This window comes from Protopterus annectens, chromosome 4.part1 (genome assembly GCF_019279795.1).
Source record: "Protopterus annectens isolate FY-2018-M chromosome 4.part1, PAN1.0, whole genome shotgun sequence".
Lineage (NCBI taxonomy): Eukaryota > Metazoa > Chordata > Ceratodontiformes > Protopteridae > Protopterus > Protopterus annectens.
Window position 1 is genome coordinate 764,571,359 of NC_056734.1, and position 26,128 is coordinate 764,597,486.

Sequence of the window (26,128 nt, forward strand, 5' to 3'; positions counted from 1 at the left end):
TCGTGCTCTGTGCTCTCCCTTGTAGCCCATACTTTGTGTTAATAAAGGCACCTCCTACATGGATATAGAAACATGCACACACACACACACACACACACACACACACACACACACACACACACACACACACACACACACACACACACACACACACACTCATCCACTCATCAATCACTCTTCACTCACACTTACAGAAACACTTACACTCATACACACCTGCATGCACACTCTAGCACACACATACATACAGAGTCAGCATCTCCAACAAAATACCCATAATGCAACACATTCATTCTACTTCATTCATGTTCATACAGACACAAAGGCATCTGTACACATATGTTCATGCACACACACACACACACACACACACACACACACACACACACACACACACACACACACACACATGCGGGTGCATGCATGTTACATCGATAGACAGTCATTCAACTTCATTCATGTCCCTACAGACACAAACACGTCTGCACACATATGCGTGCGCGCGCGCACACACACACACACACACACACACACACACACACACACACACACACACACACACACACACACACACACACACACACACACTCTGGTAGCCCCCGCCACGATGCCCATGGATCTATCACACTTACCTGCACTGTGAGTATTCACATAATAGTGAATGGCTGACTGCCATCCTTTAATGGATGAAGATTAATAATACATATTAAAAAACAATTGATGTAATAACAGAAGAAATGATATTGATGTACACTTCTTTGTTAACATTCAAAATTTTAGAAACACGTTTGCTATGTTTATGAATATACAAAATCTTTATAAAAGAGTATACATGTTCATCAGATTGCTCTGTAGATAACAGCATGAATGAGGTCACACAATATATATTACCAGTAAGTGTGAAAATTCACAAGCATGCATTATGTTTGGAAATATGAGAAGAAGAAGAGCTAGGGGAGGAGGAGAAATATGGACAGGAGAGAACAGTTGATGAATAGTGCTTTTTAGGAGGTGGAAGTCATGTTAGATGTGATTTAAAGAGTGTTAGAGTTGAGCTCTAATATCAATTAAACAGGTAGAAATTAGCATAGACTAGTAACAGTTAATAAGTGTGGTCATCTCTTAACATTGCATCAGAATCACTAAGATATGTAGGATTTTAAATTTAGTTGGAAAATGTTTATTTTTGGTTTCAGATCTGAGTTGAAGAGGATGGGCATTTCAGACTTTGGCTATGTGGAAGGTATATAAAGAGTCCTCATAATGGTTGTTTGACATAATATTGGGGAGTAAGGTTAATCTTGTTATCAAAGTTGTCACCTGGGGGTATGTTTCATGATGACAGTATTAATTGCAGGGCTTTTACAGGTGCTGTATTGTAAGTTATGGGCTCATTTTACATGGACATTTAATGAGTTTGAGTAGACGTGAAAGCAAACATGGTCATGTCTTTACAACATCTCTCTGGTGTAGCATACAGTAATGTATGTAGTCGGATGGCTTGATCGGTTTTCATGACATTAGACATGGTCTAGCTTTATGCAACATTCCTAAATTTTGATTAGTTTTGTACCTGACAAAGTTTATGTGAAGATCGTGTTTTAGTTGCTGGCCTATGATTGCTCCCAGGCATTTATTTTGATTGACTTGTGGGGTTTTTTGTTAGATGTGGCTAGTATTAATGATTCTGTGTTGATCCCATATAATGTAGATATGATAATGATCACTTATAGTGACAGACATTGTACCAGTGTCATGTAAATATTTGTTATTATTAATTAATATGCAGTGCGGACTATTTTTCCATTGAATAACTTTGTCTATTCTGTTGAGTAGATACAATTACTAGTTGTTTATTCCACTCACTAGCAAGTGCATTACATGCATTTCAAATGACCTATATCATTCTGGACATCCTATTTTTAAGTAAAATGCACTTGACACTTGTTGTTATGAATGGAGTAATTTCTGTAATATGATGATTCTCTGATGAACATCGTTGTCTGTCAAAGACATACACTAACAAATATGAGATATAGCTTTGCTGTTTGTATAGAAGAAACTGATAGTAAACATATGGATAACATATATGAAGGCAGGAGAGGATGTATTATGGCATGTGAACAGCATTTTGTAAAAAGTTATGCCAGCATATTTTTTCACCACATTTTTAATATTATTTGCACATTCTTGTAGTACAGATGTTCACAGTATTAGCACAATCAATTTGAAGCTTTAAATGGCTAAATATGCAACTATAAAGTTCCTGACACTGGAGAGTGCCTAACTGTTTTGGGGACTCTTCTCACTGATGCAGGTGAATTGCTCTCTCTGTCACTATCCAATGAAAGAAGGGTAGCCTTGGAATCACTTCAAAAATCTTGGAAGAAGAAAGGGTTAACATTTTATGGAGTTCAAATGTATTTTGTAGATAAAGGACCCAATATACTTTTGAACTCCATGAATGTATATTGGAGATATAGGGTTGCTGGCCACTGGGTGAATCATGAATGTCAAGTATACACTATTTATATCTACTGTATTTGTGTGTAATTTTTTTATAGATAATATAAGACAGTAGATGGAAATGAAATGGAAAGCTAAGTAAAACGGTTATATATAAGATAAGGCAGTGTAATGTAAAACATTTCTTATGTTAGAAAAATATTCATGTTAAGAAAGCTATGTGTTACTCATGCAGTTTATCCATATAGCCTTCAGCTGTTAAACTATGTTAAATGAGTATTTGGTAAGCTCAGCTTGTTGAAATAAGCCATATTAAACAACCTGTATTTAGTTCCGCCAGATTTTTCACATAGCAGCAATTGTTTGTAAGTAAGATAAATACTGTAGAAAAATAAAAAAGTTAGCTGGTTCTTGTGTGAATGCCCCCCCAATGGGACACAAGTTCATGATATTTAATTTGTGTGAATGCCCAGTCACCCCCAATGGGACACAACTTCGTGATATTTAATTTGCGCGAATGCCCCCCCCAATGGGACACAACATTGTGATATTTAATAGTTTGCTGGATATTCACAGGGTTGTATCATGTCAGATAATGTTTGTCATGTTCATGCTATGGGTATTAATGAGATTTTTGGAAGTGATTAGCATGGGTGTGAATTCTCAGTTCTTTTGATATGTGAGAGTTGCATTGCATTGGTTCAGAAATTAGTCCATATAAAGTACTACAACAAAACTGTAGATGTGGATATTCTACAAAAGGGCCTTACAGAAACAGATGCTTGGTGCCAGAGCCATGGGCTCAAGCTTAATGCCAAGAAATGTATAGTTATCCCCTTTGGGAAAAAACATGTATCCATGAATTACCAGATAGGTGGCAATACACTAAACACAGAAAGTGTGATGAGACACTTAGGGACACAGGTGGACAGTGGTCTCACTTTTCATAACCACATTGCCACAACAGTCAGGAAATCCTTGTATGTGGCACACCTTATCACTAAGGGCTTTTTATCCAGAAAAAGGAGGTCATTGTCCCACTGTACTCATCCCTCATTAGATCCATTATAGAGTACAATGCCCTGTTTGGTATGTACCTCACAAGACATCTGCAACAGCTGGAAAGGCCGCAGAAATACCTCACTAAAAGAATCACAGGCCTAAAGCAGATGCCCTATGCTGACCATCTAAAAAAAAACTCCAACTATACTCTGTGGCATATCATCTACTCAGAGGCAATCTCTGCTTAACATACAAGGCCAGGTCAAACTCTGAGCTGTTGGACATGCTCCAGTTAAAGAAATCCCAATCTCTCAGAGCCACATGCTCCAGGAATCTAAACCTTGTCATCAGAATATACAAAACATGCTGGAGGGATAGGTTCCTGACCCAGAGACTCCACATATTCTGGAATAGACTGCCCATACATGTCAAGCAGAGTGCCTCCTTGGCCTTCTTCAAAAGGAACCTTGACGATTGAATGAGAGATAGGAAATTCACCCCGGGGATCATGTCAGTCACCCTGCTAGACAGGGGTCCAGGGAAGTAAATATTGTGGGAAGAAAGATCCAGGGAATTGTTATGGCTAAGCTTGTATAGGCCCTTGGGCCGATAGCCTAGTACCAACCTATGAACCTATGAAAACCAGATCTCATGCTGGGGAGTCACTAAATATATAAAAGCACAGCTTCCTGACTATAATTTGGCTGTGTAATTCTCTTCAGCAATAGAAGCCATGGTGGTGCAGCTGTAGCATTGTCGTCTCACAGCAAGAGATTCTCCCATTCGATTCTCGGCTGGAGCGCCTTCTGTGTGGAGTCTGCATGTCCTCCCCATGGTCGAGTGGCATTCAAAAGACATACGTGAATAGGCATGCCTTTGTTGAAGGTTGGGCATTTGGCTGGCACCTCGGCACCATAAAAATCGACTGCCAATCATTAGCGGACCGGAGTTACGCTGTGGCGACCCCTAACCAGGAAAAGCCAAAAGAAAACACTATCCTCTTTAGCAATAACTCTGCGAGTCAGGCTTTTTAAATATGAGGTGCACCTGGCACATAATAGCACAGTATTGTTACAGCATTGCCTCTTGCGCACCATCTTGATTTCTGCATTTGGTTTCTACAAATGTGTACCAGTAAAATATTATTCTAAGTTAAATTACTCCATGAGCAGTCATAGAATGGCCCCAAGATGCTAACATACTACAGGAATGACTTTTCCCAGACAAATGACTGGTGCCAAAGTCATGGCATAAAACTCATTGGCAAGAAATACAAAGTAACACCCCTAAGAATAGAACAAGTAGTCAGGGATTTATGTAAGTGTGTATGTAGTGACTTGGCTTGTGCCTAAAGTAGAAAGGAAATAATTCTATGTTGCTCAACTTATAAGCAAGAGCATGGCTTCTAGGTCCAAAGAAGTTGTTTTTCCACTGTATTCAGCCATCATCAGACCCACCACTGAGTACAATGCCTGTTTTGATATATACCTGACCAGGCACATGCAACAACTTTAACAATCACAAAAAGAATACAGGATATAAACAGCATGTCCTATACAGACCACCTCTGTTTCCTACAGACTGTTGAGAGGTGATATATGCCTGACATATAAAGCATCCTTGAATCCCACTCTACTGGACCTTTTGCATATCTGGAAAAATGAATTGCATCAGAATTACTCAGTCAAGGCACTTAACCTTTGTATGCAACATATATAGGATATGCTGGAGGAACAGGTATGTGTGTCAGAGAATTTCCCATCTCTGGGACAGGCTTTCCATCTATGTGAAGTAGGGTCTTTCCTAACCCTGTTTAAGTGAAACCTGGACCAGTGGATGAGAAATTGGATATACACTCTGGGTCTAGCACCTATGTCTTTAATGGATTGAAGCAGCATGTAAATCTAGCCTGAGCTTATATAATACCCCTTAAAATAATCTTTATGACAGATGAACTTGTGGAATACATTTGGAAACTTGGTTAGACTTGCAAAGGCCAGTACATAAACTTGTAGCATACATTTAGGATGCTTGGCTAGGCTTATAAAGGCCACAGTGGTCACTGAACTAATATATTCCTATGAGCCTATGAACCTGACTATATTTTTCTGGGCAAGGTTTATTGTCATCTTTTTGTACTTGTCTGTCTATATACCTATCTGCAGTAAGTGACATCATATCTCTTAACCTCACTGTGAAAGATTTCTGGAGAAAGACAAAAATAAAGTGAGAACTAAGGACCAAAATCAGCATCAGATTTTAAATACAGTATTTCTCTTATAAACTTAGAATGTTGCTAAAATAACAGGTTTTGTGTTAGCATGCATTTTCTGAAGGATATAAAGTCTAAAATTCAAATAACTGTCATTGTTCAGCCTTCAACGATTTATTTTTATGAGGAACAGGCTGAACGCAATATAAGCAAAAGTGTGGACATTATTTTAAATTCTGGACAGTTAAGCGGTACATTGACAATTGTGTTTACCACCACTAATTCAACAAGAATTGGAGATGAGTATTGGGTATTTATTCTTTTGAATTCTACAAAAAAGTCAAAGAAAATGTATTATGTTGATTTAAATCACATGACAATAAGGGGTAGATGTCAATATGTGTTCTTTTTAGAAAACATTTTATTTTGACATATAGCCATAATAAAAACATGTTGGACATTGGAACAATCCAGTGCATATCATGCATGCCAGGACCTTTTAAATATTTTAATTAAATCTGATCTATAAAATGAGACATGGTAGAATTAAAATTAAAAATGTTAAATTTATTATCATGGGGGTATGAGTAAACACTTTTTAAATTCTATTTTCAGAATGGCTGGTTAGCTAAATGTTTTTTATTCCCTTAAGCTTATCATGTTAGGTAAATTTTTTTCAGGCGACAAAAAGATATACTGTCCTGAAATGTGCCCTATCAGGATTTGGGGAGGGGCTACATTTGTTGGAGGGCTACATTCTGGAAGCATACCTCTCAACTGTCCAGATTTTGGCAGAATGCCAAAATTTTTGCCTCATATTTTTGGTCTGTTTCTCATTAAATGTGTGATTTTCTGGATTTCAGTGGCAAGTCATTCGAGTTTCAGACTTCATATCCTTCAGAAAATGCGTGATAACACAAGACCTTTTATTCTACAACTTTCTAAGAGCAATATTTAAAATGTGTCCCTATTTTAAGGGCTTTGTTCCCCCATTATTTTTGGCTTTGTCCAGTTTTTTTGTGCTAAGAGGTTGAGAGCTATGTCTGGAAGCTGACACACAATTCCAAAAATCCTGGCTTTGTGTCTAGTGTGAGGGACTCATGATCTTTGGTAATATGAAATATAAATGATGTCTGTTGTTTTAATTCACATAGCAAACCAGTAACATAGATTTCAGTTGTTTTATATACTATATTGCAATGTAGTCAACATTCTCCTGTTGAAAGTATAATTTAATGTAATAACTGTGCTGTGATTGGTTCAATGAACCTTTGCATGTTAAATCTATAGTCTGGAATTTAATATTATTATATAAAATAAGTGGTGTAATGGGAAAAAAAGAGACACTACATTACCTGGAAACATTTCCCAGTACAAGTAGAATATAAATATGTAAAAAACTAAACTTTAACCCACTCACATTCATCTCATCCCTCAAAGAATGTAACTGGCATCCAGTACCCCAGTCTTGATGACGCAGTTGAATTTTTTAATACTTCCTTCATGAGCATCCTTAGTTACCACACCTCCATAGGACTTTCCAGAACCAAAGCACAACCCTCCCCATGGCTACAAAAAAAAACACTAAGTCAGAAATGAAAAACAGGGATAAAGCCTCGGAGCACTGGTGCAAAACCAAAACCCCCTCAACTTGACAGAAATTGCTAGAACTAAGCAATAGAGTCAAAAAGCTAATAAAACAGGACACATTCCAATACTACCAGTCTGCACTAGACTCCTCCCAACAAAGCCCCAAACAATTCTGGTCCTCCATAAACTCCATCCTCCACCAAGGTAAAGTCAGTACCCCTCCTCCTAACATCCCTCACTCCTCCGAAAATATTGCTACCGCATTCAACACACACTTCACACAAACCATACTATCACTAGCTAGAGAACACAACTCTCCTCCCCTCCAACCCACACCTTCAACTAGTAATCTCCCCACTGCCTTCTCTTTTTCTCCTGTACCTACCTCCAACATAAAAAACTCTTAACTAAACTTAAGCCCACCAAATTAGCAGCAGACAACCTCCCAAGTGAATACCTACAAATCGCAGCTGATGCTATAGCCTACCCAGTATCCATCTTGATTAACTGATCTCTGTCAGAAAGTTACATTCCCACACTATGGAAAGTATCACATATAATTCCCCTCCACAAAGGAGGCCCCGCCACAGAACTAACCAATTACTGCCCCATAGCTATTCTCTCACCACTCTCCAAAATACTAGAGAGATGCATTCACTCTCAGGTCTCAGATTACCTCCTTACTAACAACTGCCTTTTCAATACTTAACATGGTTTCCGACCAAACCATAGCACCACCACTGCCTTACTCTCCTTTACTAACACTATCCTTCAGCATAAAAACAATGGCTATCTCTCCTCTGCTACTTTCCTAGACCTATCTAAAGCATTTGACATGGTCCCACACAAACAACTTATCTCTGTCCTCAATAACCTATCCTTCTCACAATCAGTCACCAACTGGTTTCAGAGTTACCTGTCTGACCGCCAACAGTCCGTTGTATGGCAGAATGACATATCTCCCCAACTACCTGTCTCCATAGGGGTTCCCCAAGGATCCATCCTTGGACCCCTACTCTTCTCTATTTTCACCAATAATCTAGCCTCTGCCACCAAACATGGCACACTCATACAATACGCAGATGACTCAACCATCATCTGCTCAGCCCAGCCCCTACCCAAACTGCAAAAAGTCACACAGGAAGCTTTTTCCTCTGTTGAAACTTGGTTATCTGATGCTCAATTAATACTCAACCCAAACAAAACTAAACTACTCATCTTCCAACCCACCAAACATACTCAAAACAACTCTCACTTTAACATCACAGCAAAAGACAACACCACTATACACCCAACAAAACACAGCAAATTGCTAGAAGTGGAAATAGACAATTAACTAAAATTTGACATTCACATATCCATGACCATAAAAAAAGTCCACAAAAACTAGGAGTATTATACAGAAATAAGCAACTTCTCACCAAAGCAGCAAAGATTTCAATAGCAAATTCCCACATTATCTCCACCCTACTTTATGCCTCTACAATATGTATCAACCAAAGGTAATGCGATCTAAACAAGCTAGAGACCTGCTACAACAAAATCGCCAAATTCGCCACAGGGGCATCCTACCATAGTCACCACTGTCTCTCACTTGCTGAACTGGGCTGGCTTGAACTCCCTCACCTCCTTTAATGGTATCAACTCGCACTCGCTTACAAACTACTAAACCATCCACTAAAAGTCCCATCCCTCCAGAATCTACTCCAACCCTATCGCATCACCAAACCACTAAGATTCAGCAACAAAAAATCACTTACAGGTCACTAAAGCCAATAACTCTGCTGGAGAAGCACTATTCTCTTGCGCCATAGCCAAATTACGGAACTCCCTCCCACCCCCAATTACCTCTGTACCATCATGCACCCACTTCAAAACTTTAGTAAAATTGCACCTACAAACATGCTGGCTATGTCCTTGTACCTCCCTCTCTAATATCACCCAGCCCATCCACCCACTACCTTTCTTTCCACCCCACTAACTACCTTAATTATAGCAAGCTCAGATGCTCATAAGCCTAACTACTTATTATACAGCAGGAACTTCTTATTGTAACAATTGTTAATGTCTGTTATGTACTTTGCAGATGATAAAGATTTTAGTTGTCTACTGATGTACTATGTTCTTCATCTGTAACTATGTTTGTAATTTTTAATTACTATGTTGATCAAATTGTTAATTACTATGTAAATCCAATGTAACTACTGTCTGTATATTTTAACTGTGGAGCTTTTCTCCCCGGGCCTCCGCTAAAAATGGACCTACGTCCAGTTGGACACTCCCGGTCAACAAATGTAAATAATAAATAAATAAATACATTCAGAAAATAAAGCACAGGTGTAAATAATTGAAAATGTGTAATGCATACTGAGACGACATACTGAACCTGCAGCAAGTTTATAAGTTCTGACACTTTTTCTTTTGATCTTGTTATGGGAACTGCTAAATTACAAATCAAATGTACCAAAGGAGTGTTATGGAAACAGTGTGGTGCAACACATACCTTGATCTGTTACATGTTGACTGAATTGTGCAAGACTGCTACATTTAGAGTTACCTTGCTTTTGCCACCGTTCCATAAGATGGTGTCTTCCCTAATGTCAAGTTTTGTTAGGCTGCTGTCTGTACCAATAAAATAACCAACATTGATGAAGTCAATGGATCCGTCTGATGTTTCCTGCCAGTTTATTAAGTCATAGGATGGTAATGGATCTCCATTTTCATCAAAGTGCACTTCCTCACCAAGGCTGTCAAATTTAATATTTCTTAAATAATGCAGGAGCTATGTTGACACAGAAAATGTGACGCAGTTATAAAGCTCAAAATACTTGCAGTAATAGATAAATAATTTGCTAAAGATCAACTCCAAATACAAATATCCAAAAAATACCATCTCATTATTGTTTGTTTTCCAAAATGCCACCAATGGAAAGAGACACCTTTATACCAGTACTCATACGGTTCATGGTTTTCCATTCTCGAAAAATCCTGTTATATAAATCCATACAAAAGTTTGTTGCAAATACTGATTATGACATCTCACACTCTATTACCAGACTTGGTCATGCAGTGCATGCCTGATATTGGTATGGGAATGAGTTAAGTAACTAGTCAGGAATAATGCAGATTTTGTAAAAAGTCCTGGGCTACAATGAGGAGCTTGTATATATATATATATATACTATGCAGGAATACAGTTAGTCCTGGACTTTAGGTCATAATATAAACTACCAGTTCTTATAGGAGTTTGGGGGGGTTGCACTTATCATGGAGGTAGAACAGTAAAGTGCAAGAACCTGTATGGAAGCAGGCATGCTTTCCTTGCAGGTAACACTTTGGACACTTCAGACCTGCAGATGGAGTGCAGAATTCAGATGAACAATAGTAGTGTGTATAGGTTATATAAACCTATAAGGACCACTGTGGAGGTTAAGCAATCTGTTGTGGCATTAAAGTGTCAGATGATGGAGATCCTGTCTTCCCTGAGAAGACAGCTGTTTACATGTTCAACTAGGGGCAATGTTGATTGTCCAACAAAGCCAGTATATATACTTTTATCAGCTGTGAGAGCACACCACATGAGATGTAAAGGCACTTGTGGGCCATGATCACACTATGTTTTTTCAAGCTGAAAGAGGATATTGACAAACATTCAATGATCTGAGTTTGGTACAGCAAAGTTTGTAACAGGTTAATAAGTGTAGTTGATCCCATACATTGCAATCCATAATGCACTAAAATTCATCTGCCACCTTTATGAGTACTGCTATGTTTGCCTTCAAAGAAACAGGAACACAGTTGCATTCATCACTCGGGTGCAACAGTTCATGTGTCCATTCTTTTTAAAGGAGATGTGTGCCACATGCACTGATGATGGTCATTATAATTGCACAGCCATATCTGCAGTGGGAGATTGTATTTGGCCCTAAGTCACAGCTTAAATTCAGGCAGATGGCCAAAAAAATACACTAGGAGGCTTATTGTTCCTTGAACTGTTGAACAAGACTAAATAGAAAAAGTCATTGGCAGATTTACATGTCGTATATTTGAAACATACTACACATTGGAACATGTTCACATTACTAACTATACTAGTTTCGTAGGTTGCCAAGAAAATTATCACCCAGTAGCTGAGATCCTGACATCACACTGATGTCATGCGATGTAGCACTGTAAATTAACATGAATGTAGAGCAACTCGTATTCCCCCATGCATCGGTCATTGATGGGGAGAATACCTTAGAAAGAGAGGTGACAGATTTAAGCATTAAGAATCAAAGTCTTTTTAGCACTTGCAGGCACTCTAAGTATTAAATATGAATGAAAGATCAAATGTCTCTGTTTAATGCTTCTCAGTGGAGACACAACATGCTCAGGCAGGTGGTCCAGAGATAAAGCTAAATGGATGAACTTCCCTCAGCATATTACATAAAGGAATGTCTGAAAGCAGATATTTTACTGTATATTAGAGTAGGGTGCTTGGGGGTGGGGTTGTATAATGGTTTCTTCAAGGAAAGAAGACTGGTAACTGAGTAAAGTGCAGACAGTGTGACAGAGATGAAGCAGTGGATGGGTGAATAAGGTGTGCAAGCTGCAGATTGGGAGCCTGGCTGTATCAACTGTGAACAGTGGGTGAGTGCAAAGTGTGCTGGAGTATGACGTGCCCACAGAAGCATATTTGGGAACTGGAGAAGGTTGTGGAAGGGAAGAGGGTACACAGGTTGGGGTAGAAGAAGGGTGAAATGGTCAGAAAGGGAAGAAAGGAGATCAGGGTAGACAGGAACACAACTGCTAGTGGGACAATGGGGGTAGTAAAGATTATGGCAGGATGGGCACATGCAGCCAAGGAGAAGTTTAGAGTGGTAAAATGGAATGGCGAGAAGTAAAAATGGGGAAGGACAGAGGTACATGGTGAGGAAACGCAGGTAGGGACTGATGCTCAATAGAGACATTCAATAACAGTAGCTAATGAAGTGCATGATATAGAAAATATATACATATATTTGTCCTTTGGTAACTGGGAAAGTCCAGCTGAGCCAGTGGCCCATTTTCAATGGAGGCCTGAGAAAAAAAGCTGTGCAACAGATTCAAAAATATTTAAACAATAGTCAGTGAGTAATTATATACAAGGGGAAAAACACCTTGCAACAGATTAAATACTTTACAACAAAATGATGAGTAATTATATACAGGAGGAAAAAAGTCCCACAACAGAGTAAATATTGTACAATAACTTGGGGATAAAGGCTCTGCAAACACACCTAAAAACATTTTATAATAGCTGTTAAGTAATTATATGCAAAGAGAGAAAATCCCCACAACAGATAAAACTCTTTATAATAGATTGGGGTGTACTTTATATATAAGGGGATAAGATCCCCCACAACAGATTGAAATACATGTACAGAATATCGCTAGTAGAAATTGTGATCACTGGTGCAATATGTACGGCAAGTAGAAGACATTTTGCAGAAGTGGATAGAAATACTGACTACATTTCTAATAATGTATAGAGGTGAGAAATTACAGTTTTCTGATGCCAAAATGGACAGCCGAATAAAATGATATGAGGAGGAGTAATAACCAGAAGGGACAATGACGGACATGTCGAGAGGGGTGAGTATTATTAGACAACTGAAAATATTATGGAAGAACACTAGGGAAGACATAAATAGTAGCAAGTGACGGCTGAAGAGGCAGAAGAGTGTACATTAATAGTATTAATAGTATTGTATTACTAAACTGAGAGCGCCTTTTGATGTTCGGCCATTACTACCTGATAACATATGGAGAGGGTTAGTGAATTCAGAGTAAAAAAGGCATAGTTATAGTAAATAGGTGGTCATGCATCTGTTTTCTGGTTTGTGCATGTCCAGGTCCAGTTGTCAGATACATATGTTTTTAGATTGGTCTTGACATTAGAATGGTTGCTTGTATGTTCAAGGGATAAGGGGACAGAGTTCCAAGAATGGGCTATGTAGCTGGAATACAGAGAGGTTCCTGGTATGGGTTGTGGCTTGTAAGTAGTGAGGAGCATTTTGTTTTCAGATTGAAGTGTCTACTAGAGGTATATGTCACAATACGTCTAGTAGGGCTTTACTTTGTTCTGGTTTGTATATTAATTTGTGGACTAGGAGTATTTGAGTATTAGCTGCTTGGGTAATTCAAGCCAATGAAGGCGTTTTAGGGCTCTGTTTGGTGAGTTAGTGGCAAATTTTGCTATTTCATTGCAGCACTGGTATAGTTTATTTTGCTATTTCATTGTAACACTGGTTTAGTTTATTTTGCTATTTCATTGTAACACTGGTTTAGTTTATTTTTCTATTTCATTGCAACACTAGTTTAGTTTATTTTGCTATTTCATTGTAGCACTGGTTTAGTTTATTTTTCTGTTCCATTGCAATACTGATTTAGTTTATTTTGCTATTTCACTGCAGCACTGGTTTAGTTTATTTTGCTATTTCATTGCAGCACTGGTTTAGTTTATTTTGCTATTTCATTGTAGCACTGGTTTAGTTTATTTTGCTATTTCATTGCAGCACTAGTTTAGTTTATTTTGCTATTTCATTGTAGCACTGGTTTAGTTTATTTCTGCTATGCTATTGAAATACTGGTTTAGTTTATTTTGCTATTTCATTGTATCACTAGTTTGGTTTATTTTGCTATTTCATTGCAGCACTGGTTTACTTTATTTTGCTATTTCATTGTAGCACTGGTTTACATTATTTTGCTATTTCTTTGTAGCGCTGGTTTAGTTTATTTTGCTATTTCATTGCAGCACTAGTTTAGTTTATTTTGCTATTTCATTGTAGCACTGGTTTAGTTTATTTTGCTATGCTATTCCAATACTGGTTTAGTTTATTTTGTTATTTCATTGTAGCACTAGTTTGGTTTATTTTGCTATTTCATTGCAGCACTGGATTAATTTATTTTGCTGTTTCATTGTAGCACTGGTTTAGTTTATTGTGCTATTTCATTACAGCACTAGTTTAGTTTATTTTGCTATTTCCTTGTAGTACTGGTTTAGTTTATGTTGCTATTTCATTGTAGCACTGGGTTATGCCTCACAGCAAGAGGTTATCTGGTTCGATTCTCGGCTAGGGTGCCTTCTGTGCGGAGTCTGCATGTCCTCCCTGTGGTCGTGTGGGTTTCCTCCGGGTGCTCCGGTTTCCTCCCACATCCCAAAAACATGCAGTAGGTGGATTGGACACTCTAAATTGGCCCTAGGTGTGAGTCTGTGTGTGTGTGTGCCTTCTGTGGAAGGTTGGGCGCCGGGCTGGCAACTCAACACCGTAAAAACTCTACTGCCAATCATGAGCGGACAGATGATCCGCTGTGGCGACCCCTAACCAGGAAAAAAACAAAAGAAAAAGAAGATTTTAGCACTGGGTTAGTTTATTTTGGATGGAATATAAAAGGTTAAGCAATACTGGGGAGTCATATAGTAAAGCGGGGAGTAGCAGTGTAGAGGAAAGGAGTTTCCTGCATGAATCTAAGTCATTTTTTTTGTTCTCTAGGATCTCCCTTAATGCAGGAAATATGTTTGGGGGAAAACAACAAACTTCAGAGAGGATGTAAACAGGAACAAAATGAGAATAAAAGGATGAAGAGGAAGAGGAAGTATCAGTATGTGAGTGTCACTGGACAGGGCCAGAAGTGAAAGAAGAAAGGCCCTGTATCAGACAAAGAACATGAACACATCCAGTAGTGTGATGGGAAAGTCTATGATATGATATAAGTAAACATTTAAAATAAATTAAAATAAATGAAGATCCATGGAATTGAGAGAATGTGTGTTACTAATTCAGAATGTTATTATCAAGGCCATCAAATCTGTCAGTAAATCTAAGAGAGCAATTCTAGTGTTAGCAGATGATTGTGCCACAACTGATCCTACAAAAAAGAAGATATCCATGGTAGTGCAGGGTAGAAGGCATTACATGCAATAGTTGATAGTTGATGCTGGCACAAATAATCTGCTTGGAGGAATGTATCAGAAGCAGCTTTAAGATTTAGACACAGGGCTAAGACAAAAGACAATGGTATGCACAGTATTATTAGCAAAAGTGTTACACTTGTTAGTAGAAAGCTTAGCCAGGAAAGAACAAATTGTGAAATATAGTCATAGCCTAAGGGAATTGACAAGCAAACCACAAATTGACCTTATGAAAGACTTGGATAGGGCATGTCAAAGAGAAGAGCACAGTACATATCAATAAACATCATCGTAAAATCTAAGCATGAGAGATACATCACAGTGCATTAGAGTAATGCTGAGGGGTATGTAGGGACTAACTGTAGGTAGGATTAAAGGAAGGGTCAGGGGCTTTAAATGAAAAGAGGCATCTAGAGGGTAAAATGTAAGGGAAAAACAGGGACTGCTGCTGTGTATTACTAAGAAGATAGGGAAGCTGCAGACACTGCTCAGTAAGAGTGAAGTCAGTGTTGCAGGCACTATTAAGCTAGGAGTCAGTGACAAGGGAGGATGGGTTACAATAGTGTCAGAGAAAAAGGTACTATCAGAAGGACAGAGTATGCAGGTGATGAGGACAGATAACATTCTACCCACATTAAAGGACAAGGACTTAACTGTAGGAGGAGGAGTTGTCATTCTCAACAGCACAGCAAGAAATGAAGAAGCATAGTGTCAGTGCCAAAGGAGAGAAAGGCAAGAGCTTTTTGAATCACTCTGTAATGGCAATCAGATACACTGAAGAAGGACAAGAAGATGTTATCACAGAGAATAATGGCATGAAAGGGGAAAAAACTGTAGTGTTTGCGGGGGACTTGAACCTACATGAGTAAGATTAAACTGGTCCAGAATTCACTGTATAGATGGATAAACCAAACCAGTCCAGAATACACTGACTTCTCTCTATCAGCATTGTTCTGTTCTTTTTCCTTGAAAAGGGCAACATTAAAAATGGCATGATCTTAGATAAACGTGATAAGGCAGAAAGTATGAAAAATATGAAGGTTAAGGAACTGAGCATACCTCTCAACTGTCCAGATTTTTGCAGACTGTCCAGATTTTGGCCTCATAATTTTGGTATGTTTCTTGTAAAATTGTGGTTTTCTGGCAAATCATTAACAAATTGAGGACTGAAGTCAGAAAATAATAGCACGTATGTGAGTTTCAGACTTCATATCCTTCAGAAAAATTCATGCTAATGCAAAACCTGTTATTCTATAAATGTTCTAAGTTTGCAAGACCAACATTTAAAATATATCCCTATTTCTGGGCCTTTGTCACCCATTATTTGTGCTTTTGTCCAGATTTCTTGCTCTGAGTGATTTACATTTACGCTGGGATTAACTGGTATCACAGATGAGTTAATGAGTATCAACACATTTACTCTGGGATCGACTAGCATCACAGATGAGTTAATGAGTATCAACATATTTACTCTGGGATCGACTAGCATCACAGATGAGTTAATGAATACCAATACATTTACTCTGGGATCGACTAGCATCACAGATGAGTTAATGAGTATCAACACATTTACTCTGGGATTGACTGGTATCACAGATAAGTTAATGAGTATCAACACATTTACTCTGAGATTGACTGGTATGTCCCTCTTGCAGAAAGGTGAAGCCTGAGGGAAGGTACTGGTTAGGTGTGAATGGTCATAATACTCAGTGGCCTTGGAATATGAAATGCTACACCAGTAGATGATTTTGTTATTTTGGCCCAGGTATATCTATGAAAAGGCAGAGTAAATGATAGAGGGTGGGCCTTAAAGAATTTGGAGATCTTAGTTAGACCAGAAGGATGACAGATAAAATATAATAAACATAAATTCAAACGGCTGCATATGTGGTATAGAATACAGAGAGGAAGTACAGGTAAAGACTGGTGCAACTGAACCACACTGACCAGAAAAAGACTCTAGAATTAATGAAAACTATATCACTTGGCCAACAGCTCCAATGTGTCAAGACTGCAGCCAGAGAAAACAGAATATTTAACGGTATCATAAGTGATATATATATTCACGGACAATGAGGTCATTCTACCATACTGACATGTTTCAGAAAAATACCAGCTGGAATATTATTTCCATTTTTTGAAGGCCTTTCAATGATAGAGACATAGTAACCACATAAAAAGTCATACAAAAGAAGACAGTAAGGGTAATTAAGGGATTGAGTAGCAGGACAGACTAAAAAGGAAAAGGCCTTTTAAATGGAGACTTGAAAAAGTTGCCAGCATGAAGCAGGTCCATAACAGACATAGAATTGGCAGATGTAAAGATGAATTAGATGGGACAAGACAGTGTTATATGAATATTGAGGGAACAGGCTTTATCTTTCACTTTGCACTTAAGGAAGTTTTATATTATGACAAAAGTTGATACCAGGAGTGGGTGGCCATAATGGGTGATACACAGGGACTCAATGGAAGATTTCACAAGGGTATGGGTAAGGTGAAAAGGAAGCTGGAAAGGGGAGTAGATGTAAGATACTAGCTGCAGGACCTGGCAGAGTCAAGGGACAAATTGTCTCCTTCTCTCAGCTGTCATAAATAATATGATGTAACTAGTACAGCACAGTATGTCTAGACAAGCCTAAATACTTAAAGATGCTTATTGTGTGCTATTTGGTAGTATATGTGGTACACTAGTTCAGCAGGCCATTGACAGACACATCACATAGCACTAAACCTGACACTGCTAATCTAGACATAAGTTATTCTCAGTGGTGAAACAGTAAGGCAGTGCCCCCTGACCTAGAATGTCAGCAGTGCAAAGTATTAGTCATTAACCTGGTTCTGGAAGTTAAAGCTACTGGCAAACTTCATGGTTTTACCATGTGAACATTGGCTTAATCTGGATGAGAGTTCTAGTTTCAGTGCATCAATGCTATTTACAGTATAATCTCCCCTATAAATGATACCATTCACTCAGTGTGTGTGTGTGTGTGTGTGTGTGTGTGTGTGTGTGTGTGTGTGTGTGTGTGTGTGTGTGTGTGTGTGTGTGTGTGTGTGTGTGTGTGTTTGGGGGGAGGTATATGCATGATTCTGTTGGATGTCCTGCAATGGGCAGGATGCGCCTGTTCTGCAAAACACAGCATACTTGCGTACTGATCTTCTTTCCCTTATTATATGGATGTGTTGTTGCCAGAATGTACAGTTCACATTCATTGACTATACCTTTTGCACCCTCCATCATTTTGTAATGGCAGAGCTTGGTTAACTGCAGGAACAACTGATAGACCATATAAGGGTGAATGTGAAGTTTATAAAACATGGATACTCATGTGCACAACCTTTTTAAGTATAACAGATATGCTAAAAAAAATAGGACTGTAATACAATCTGTAAGGGGGCAGGTGCTCTGACCCTCTATATCTCTATATCAGCTTGTTATTTAAATGAGTGTGCCAACTCGGATATATATTAGATAAACGAAAGTTTATCTAATCGAACGCTCACATGAGCGAAAATTGCAGAACTCGAAAATGCAATTGTGGGGGGCTGCACCCCCCAAACCCCTCGCTAAATATATATTCCAACTCTGAGATCACACTACAGTGAGGAAAGGGCAAATATTCCTATCTTCACTGTACCGCGATCTCACAATTGCAGTTCCGAGTTCCGCAATATTCGCTCATGTGAGCATTCGATTAGACAAACTTTCATTTATCTAATATAGACCCTGCCAACTCTATACAAGTGATGTTGCTTCTAGCACATTCTTTAGCATAACTCCATATTATTTTATTGCCACATTCTGTATTACCTGTATAAGGGCAATACTGTGAATGGAGGTATTATATTCTACACAGATTGGTTGCTGGAATATTCTGTGTCATTAGGCTGGGTATGCACATTTTACATGTTTCAGGAGGGTCACTTGTGTTGATGGGATACTTATGGATAGGATTGCTTCTGCTTGCAAAGCCCATGCTAGATTGTAAACTTTTTTTAATAAACAACTGTTTAATATGAAATCAGCCTCAAAAATTACTTTTGAATCATGGAACACAGGAAACTAAGATTCAGCACACAGGTTAATGAAATGGTTTGCAAAGGACCCTTGAGGTTTATTGCATTTTGCTATCAGCAACAGCCCCACCATTCTCTATTCAGTGTATGTATCTATTGTTTGGCGCCTACCTGAATGCAGAGATCAAGTATAGAATATGATGACAAATGTAGAAAGTAGGAGGGGAAAATTATACCCAAGTAATGTTTATAACTTTATTTTATATACTTTGAGCATTTTCTGGCTTGTTAAACTTGATTTCTGCATTGGTAACTGTATTTAGAACACAACCTAGAGCTGTTTACTGAATTTCCTGTTTGCACTTATTTTTAAAATCGTTTTTTTCTTATAACTTGCATTTTATCTGTCTCTGGCCTAGCACTCAAGTGTGGGGTCATTTACTGCACTGTTATAACTTGTTGATACTTGTGAACCTCTGCTATCTTTAAAAAAAAACAAAAAAAAACAAAAAAATATTGCTTTTTTCCCACTTTTCTGAGATTTAAAAAAGTTCAGTTACAGGCTTGCTGTTCTGAACTGTTTGTAAGTTTCTTGGAGGCCATTTTTTGCTTGGGCTAAGGGGAAGTCTCACTGTTCATCAGTGGCAGTGATAAACATTGAGCAGCCTGCCTGCCCCTGTGGGAGTGGTTACTGCCTTGAAACTGTAGTTTTATTGGCCATTTTGGGTCAATTCCAAACTCCTTGATCTCCCTCTCTTAAAACCCTCTTTTACGTGGTTTTGCACGTTTTTGTGCATAGTGCAACAACGGGCAGTGCCGCCTAATTGGGTTTAAACTATTCCTGGCTCCACAAATTCTGCTCTTCACTTTTTCCCTTAGAACTGCTCTATCTCTCAAATTAAACACCATATTCTCATTCTAAGGCCTTTCACTGGTCCAAATAAGTAATCTTACAAGTTAGCACTATTAAACCATAAGCGCTACTTACTCTTATACTCTCTACGATTACCTTGACCCCTATTGGTCCGTCTTAATTCAGTTTCCCTATATTACTCTAGCATGTCCAAAGGTCAGTCAATGGTTTCCTCTCCAGTCCAGCTGGTGAATCTGGGAATTTTGAGGCAATGTTACAACTGTCTCATGTACACGGACAACCCTCTCCTCCTCCAAACAGGTTCAAATATATGTGAGAGATGCAACCATATAGCCAAACTGGAGGCTGAGCTCTCTCATCTCAAAACTGGTGAAACCAGTCAGGAGGAGAAGGTAACCTCACACAACACAATTCCAGTATCACCTAGTCCCACCACATCAGAGAACCAAACACATAAATACAGAAAAACATACTCAGAGGCTCTAAATAAAAATCTACCTAAGCAACAGAGACCTTCAAAGCAGACATCCAAGCAAACACTACCCCAAAACAAAACACGCACAACACATAGCCCACAAAGTCAGTGTGCCAAGCAGCCACAGCCCTTAAGGCTGAATAACACACCTGATACACTTGTAATAGGTGACTCTATTGTCAGACACACTTTCGTCCTGCTCACCAGGCTGAACAAAGAGAAGGTCACAGTGAGCTGCCTGTCGGGCGCTAGGATCCGCCACATAACGCAAGCACTCAGGTCACTCCAAAGCAAATACAAATATGACTCAGTCATTGTACATGCTGGTGTGAATGACCTGAGGCATTACCTCCCTGGACTACATGAAAAGAGACATAGAGGAGCTCTCTGATCATGTAGCCCAGGCCAGTATGACCCTGACCTTGAGCAGCATCTTACCCTCACCTAGAATGATGTCACAGTACAAAGGCAAAATGATCAATTTTAACAATTGGCCAAAATGTTGGTGTCATTCAAAGGGGATCCAGTGTCTGTCAGCCTGGGATGACATGCTCGACAAGCCACGGTGCTTCGCTAGGGACGGCTTGCACCTGTCACCACTGGGCTTTCGGATATTGGCAAAGGCTCTTGCCACCCACATAGTGCCTTTTTTAGGCAAGGCTCAAAAGTCAAACCAACCTCCATAGTCAGCACAAGCAACAAGAAACTAAGGGTAATGCTGCTAAACGCCAGAAGTCTTAACCTCAAGATGCACACACTCGAAGCTCTCCTCAGTATGGAGAACATCGATATCTGTGCAGTGATAGAAATCTGGTTCAAGGCTCCAAAGAGCACTCCAGCACTACCAGGTTATACCTCATATCATGCTTTTCGGCCCCAAAACCCAGACCGAACCACAAAAGGAGGGGGAGTTTCCATATTTATCAAGGATATCCACACCTCCAGGTTAGTGGCATTGCACGAAGTATCAGAGATCATCCATGTGCAACTAGCAGTGGGAAAGACTGTTTTTCAGTTTATAGCATCCTACAGACCACCCCCTCAAAGTCAGGAATCCCACTCGGCTTTCCTGAAAACATTGGAGAACATGAAGATGTCTCCGAACATCATTATATTGGGCGACTTCAACTACCCAAACATAGACTGGGAGCACTACTCAAACCCCAGCACCTTAGCCCAAAGGTTCCTGGAAATTATAAACTCAAATGTTATGGAACAACTAGTCACCACTCTCACAAGAGGGGATAACATACTAGACCTGATCATTACCAACATGGGTACTCTATGCTCCATACCAGAAGTATATCCCTCATTGGTAAGATCAGACCATAAATTAATTTCACTGGATATCCACATCCCGACCCCAACCCCAACCCAGAAAACCACAGTGAAAAACTTCTCAAAAGCGAACTTCTCACTTCTCAAAACTGAAGTGGTATCCTTCAAGGCCCCAGGGCCAGTGGAAACTACGGCCCTAACTGCAGAATCCTATATAAATGCATTCTACGGACATCTCCAGGAATGCATGGATCATGCTATCCCAAACAAAACCAAGACCCAATCATCCAAAGGCAGGCATCCAGTCTGGTGGACCCCAGCCATAAATAAACTGTACAATAGAAGGAGGAAGCTACTACATGATAGAGCAAAATCCCCAATAGGGAAGGCAGTTCTGATCAGTACTAGCAAAAAATTACGATCCCTCATAAAATCCTCCAAGGCCAGCTTCGAGAGAAAAATTGCACAGGACACTAAAGACAATCATAAGGCTTTTTTCAGTTATGTTAGGAACCTGGAATGCAACTCCCAGACTTGTTCTGAGTTGATTCTAAATGACAAAAAATACACTGAACCCACAGACATCACCAATATCCTGGCAGTCAGGTTCAGTGCAAACTTCTCCACCCTTTCCCCCCAAAAGAGCAACTATCTATCCCGGCAGAGGGCTGCCTCCCAAACATCTCTGATGCTCAGGTAAAGGCTGCCCTCTCCAAAGCAAAAAACACTGCTTCCATGGGACCAGATGGCGTCCCGGGTTGAGTCCTACATGAACTCCAAGAAGAACTAATCCCTCAAATAAAACAGCTGTACAATCTCAGCCTCACTACAGGATATGTGCCCACAGAATGGTGTACAGCAACAGTGGTCCCACTCCACAAAGGTGGAGCCTCTATGGACCCTGGAAACTATCGCCCCATAAGCCTGACTAGCCTAGTCTGCAAGGCTATGGAGAGGATCATCATGGAGCTCATAAACAAAGACATTGGGGACCTACAGACACTAGATCCTACCTAATTTGGCTTCGTCAAGGGCAGATCCTGCCTTTTGAACCTGGTCGACTTCTTTGAAACAGTCACCAAAGCTATAGATGAATGGAAGGTAGTCCACACAGCCTATCTGGACCTAGCAAAGGCATTTGACACAATACCCCACTCGAGCATCTTAGATAAGCTATCCAGCTTAAATATAAACCCCTATGTCACAAGATGGGTCACAAACTGGCTCAAAGACAGAACCCACAGAGAGAGTTGCTGGAGCCATGTCAGACTCAAAACCGGTCACAAGTGGCGTCCCACAAGGTTCTGTCCTGGAACCGCTCTTGTTTGGTATACACTTTTCCGAGGTACAGGCCAACGTGGGAAGACTATGGCTCACCAAGTTTGCAGATGACTGCAAAGTGGGTGCCATAATCGACTCTCCAGCTGACACAAACATCCTTCAAAAAGGTCTCACAGAGACGGATAACTGGTGCCAGAGCCATGGTCTAAAGCTAAATGACAAAAAGTGTATAGTCATACCCTTTGGCAAAAACAATGTGCCCACAAATTACCACATAGGCGGTAACCCATTAAGAACAGAGAAAGTAATTAGGGATCTGGGGACCCAAGTTGATAGCAATCTCTCCTTTGACAACCACATTGCCAAAGTGGTTAGAAAGACCTTATACATAGCCCACCTCATCATGAAAGGATTCACATCTAGATCAAGAGAGGTAATCGTGCCCCTTTATTCATCTCTCATCAGGCCCATCATAGAATACAATGCCCCTTTTGGTATGTACCTTACCCGACACATGCAGCAATTAGAAAGACCCCAAAAGTACCTCACCAAGAGGATCAAGGGACTCAAGCAGATGCCATATGCTGCTCGGTTAAAAAAACTCCAGCTCTACTCAGTTGCATACCGCCTACTTCGAGGCGATCTATGCCTGACATATAAAGCTATGTCCAATCCAGAATTAATGGACATGCTCCACCTCAGTAAATCTAAATCCCTGAGAGCCACACGCTCGAGGGACTTGAACCTCAGCACAGAAATAAATAGAACTTGCTGTAGGGACAGATTCATAACCCATAGGCTCCCTTCGCTCTGGAATAGAATTCCAATTCATGTTAGGCAGAGCACCTCACTGAATCTCTTCAAGAAGAATCTTGATGAGTGGATGGGGGATCATAGGTTTGTCCCGGGGATTACTTCCGTGTCACTATTAGACAGAGGCACAGTAAACTAAACCTTAAAAAGGGCACAGTATACTCAAATCAAGGGGTGGTGTAAGCCAAATAAAACTGGGCTAGGCTTGTAATTGCCCCAGGGCAGACAGCCTAGTATGAACCTATGAACCTATGAACCTATGAACCTATAAAATGAATACTGGTAAGAAGGGCCTATCCTATAAACATGAAATAGGGGTTATTCCCTTCAGTATAGGAGTATAAGAAGGAATGTCACATTACTATATAAAACAATAAAATGTGGGGTCCTTTTGGAGCATAAATGTTTGGAAAGGGTTAATATGGAAAAGAGTCTAAGGGACAGAATTATGAATCTGAAATATAGTATTTGTATGACTGATAGAAGGATGGCTTGGTTTTCTCAAAGGATAACCAAGAAAAAGAACACATTTTACTTAACCACAAAACAAGGTGAAAGTTTAGACGTGTTTAAGAAGAAAGTAGGTAGGAAATGAGTAACAAGGCTCACCATTCCATTTACGCAGGATAACTGACCACTTCCAGGCATATTCCCCTTGTTATTGATGTTTGTGTTTATGTGCCTTTAGCTGGTCTGCTATTTTTTTCCCTTACAGATCTGGTGTCAACTTCATGTTTACAGATAAAGACAGAACTTTATTGAAATGAGATTCAATGACCAACAATCCAGTAGGAGTTACAGAACAAAGAAAGAAAAAGATACAGCATCATGACATGATGCTCACACTGGAAATCATTTGTGTTTCATGAGTAGTCTAGAATCCAGACTATGAGACTTAGACAATTGACCAAAAGTAAACTGAAGTAAACATCTAGGAAACAGAGGGAGGTTGGCATAATGGTTAAAGTGTTTACCTCGCAAATACAAGGTACAGGGTTTGATTTTCACCTCTAAGGAAAATTGGCTAGGCTTGAAATGACCCACAAGGACAGTCAGCCTAGTACTTACCTGTGACCTTCAAGAGTTATACATGAACATTGTTATGCACCTAGTCTGTAATGGCTGTTGTACATTTCTGCTGTTCTGTGTGAAAAACTAGCTGGTGTTTGAATGCTCCACTGTGCATGCAACATAAACTATGTTGATATTTACATTCTATATTTGTGGGTTTTCAGTTATAAACAAACAATAGTGAACTGTTATAATTTATGATAGCTCCAGATACTACAGATACAGTCAAGCTGTAGAGAATTCATACCTCTCAACTGTCCCTAATTTTCAGGGACGTCCCTGATTTTGACTCAAATTTTAGCTCTGTCCCTCAGAATCCCTCCTAAAACTATTGACTTTGGGCAGAAAGGTGGTGAATTACACTTAATGAATAATGACAATATTAAGAGTTAGACACTGCTTTTACTTCAGAAAAGGTATATTAATTCAAATGCTTTGATTCTCTCAATGTTTCAACTTAATGGCACTAATATTTTAAAGGTGTCCCTGAGTTTTTCTTGACTTTTCCCTGATTCTGTTCAAATATGTACTTGATTGGTTGAGTGGTGTGGTAGAGATTGAAAATTATTTTATTTACCAGAAAGAAGTGTAAGCCAATGGGTATAGTTCATTTCATTAAAAACTGCAGTGGAAGTCTGCATTCAAGAGTAAACCAGAGTTAAATGACTCTTTTGCTACAATTTATAAATTGTACAAAAGAACACAGTTGTATAAAACAATAACCAAAAACAAGAAATGCCTAAAGGAAATGGGGAAAAGATGTGTGTAGACTCCTATCCTAGTCAAAATAATGCATGGCACCCCAAATGTAAGCTTACAATGAAAATAGTTGCCAAATCAAATTTTAGAGTCAAGCAAAAGCATTAAGCATAACACATGGCAGAAGAACAAATGTATATGACATATAGGTTCATAGGTAAATACTAGGCTATCAGTCTGCAGACTATTACAAGCCTAACTAACAACAAGAGGTCAGAATAAAATCCTGCATCTTGTATTTTTAGGGTTTAAGACGTTAACCACTATGCCAACTTAAAACTACAGCATGGTCAAGAGATAGATTCCAGTATGTATTAGACACACTAAACAATCACTTCAAATTGCTGAAAAGTA

General features: G+C 39.3%; 1 protein-coding gene across 1 annotated transcript in view; it reads right to left on the minus strand.

The window, feature by feature from the left end:
• LOC122801302 (extracellular calcium-sensing receptor-like) overlaps window positions 1-26,128 on the minus strand; it is a 96,360-nt gene that overhangs the window by 66,193 nt on the left and 4,039 nt on the right. The window contains exon 3 of the mRNA XM_044070847.1: window positions 9,828-10,052. Coding sequence (XP_043926782.1) covers window positions 9,828-10,052 — 225 coding nt within the window. The remainder of the gene's footprint in view (window positions 1-9,827; window positions 10,053-26,128) is intronic.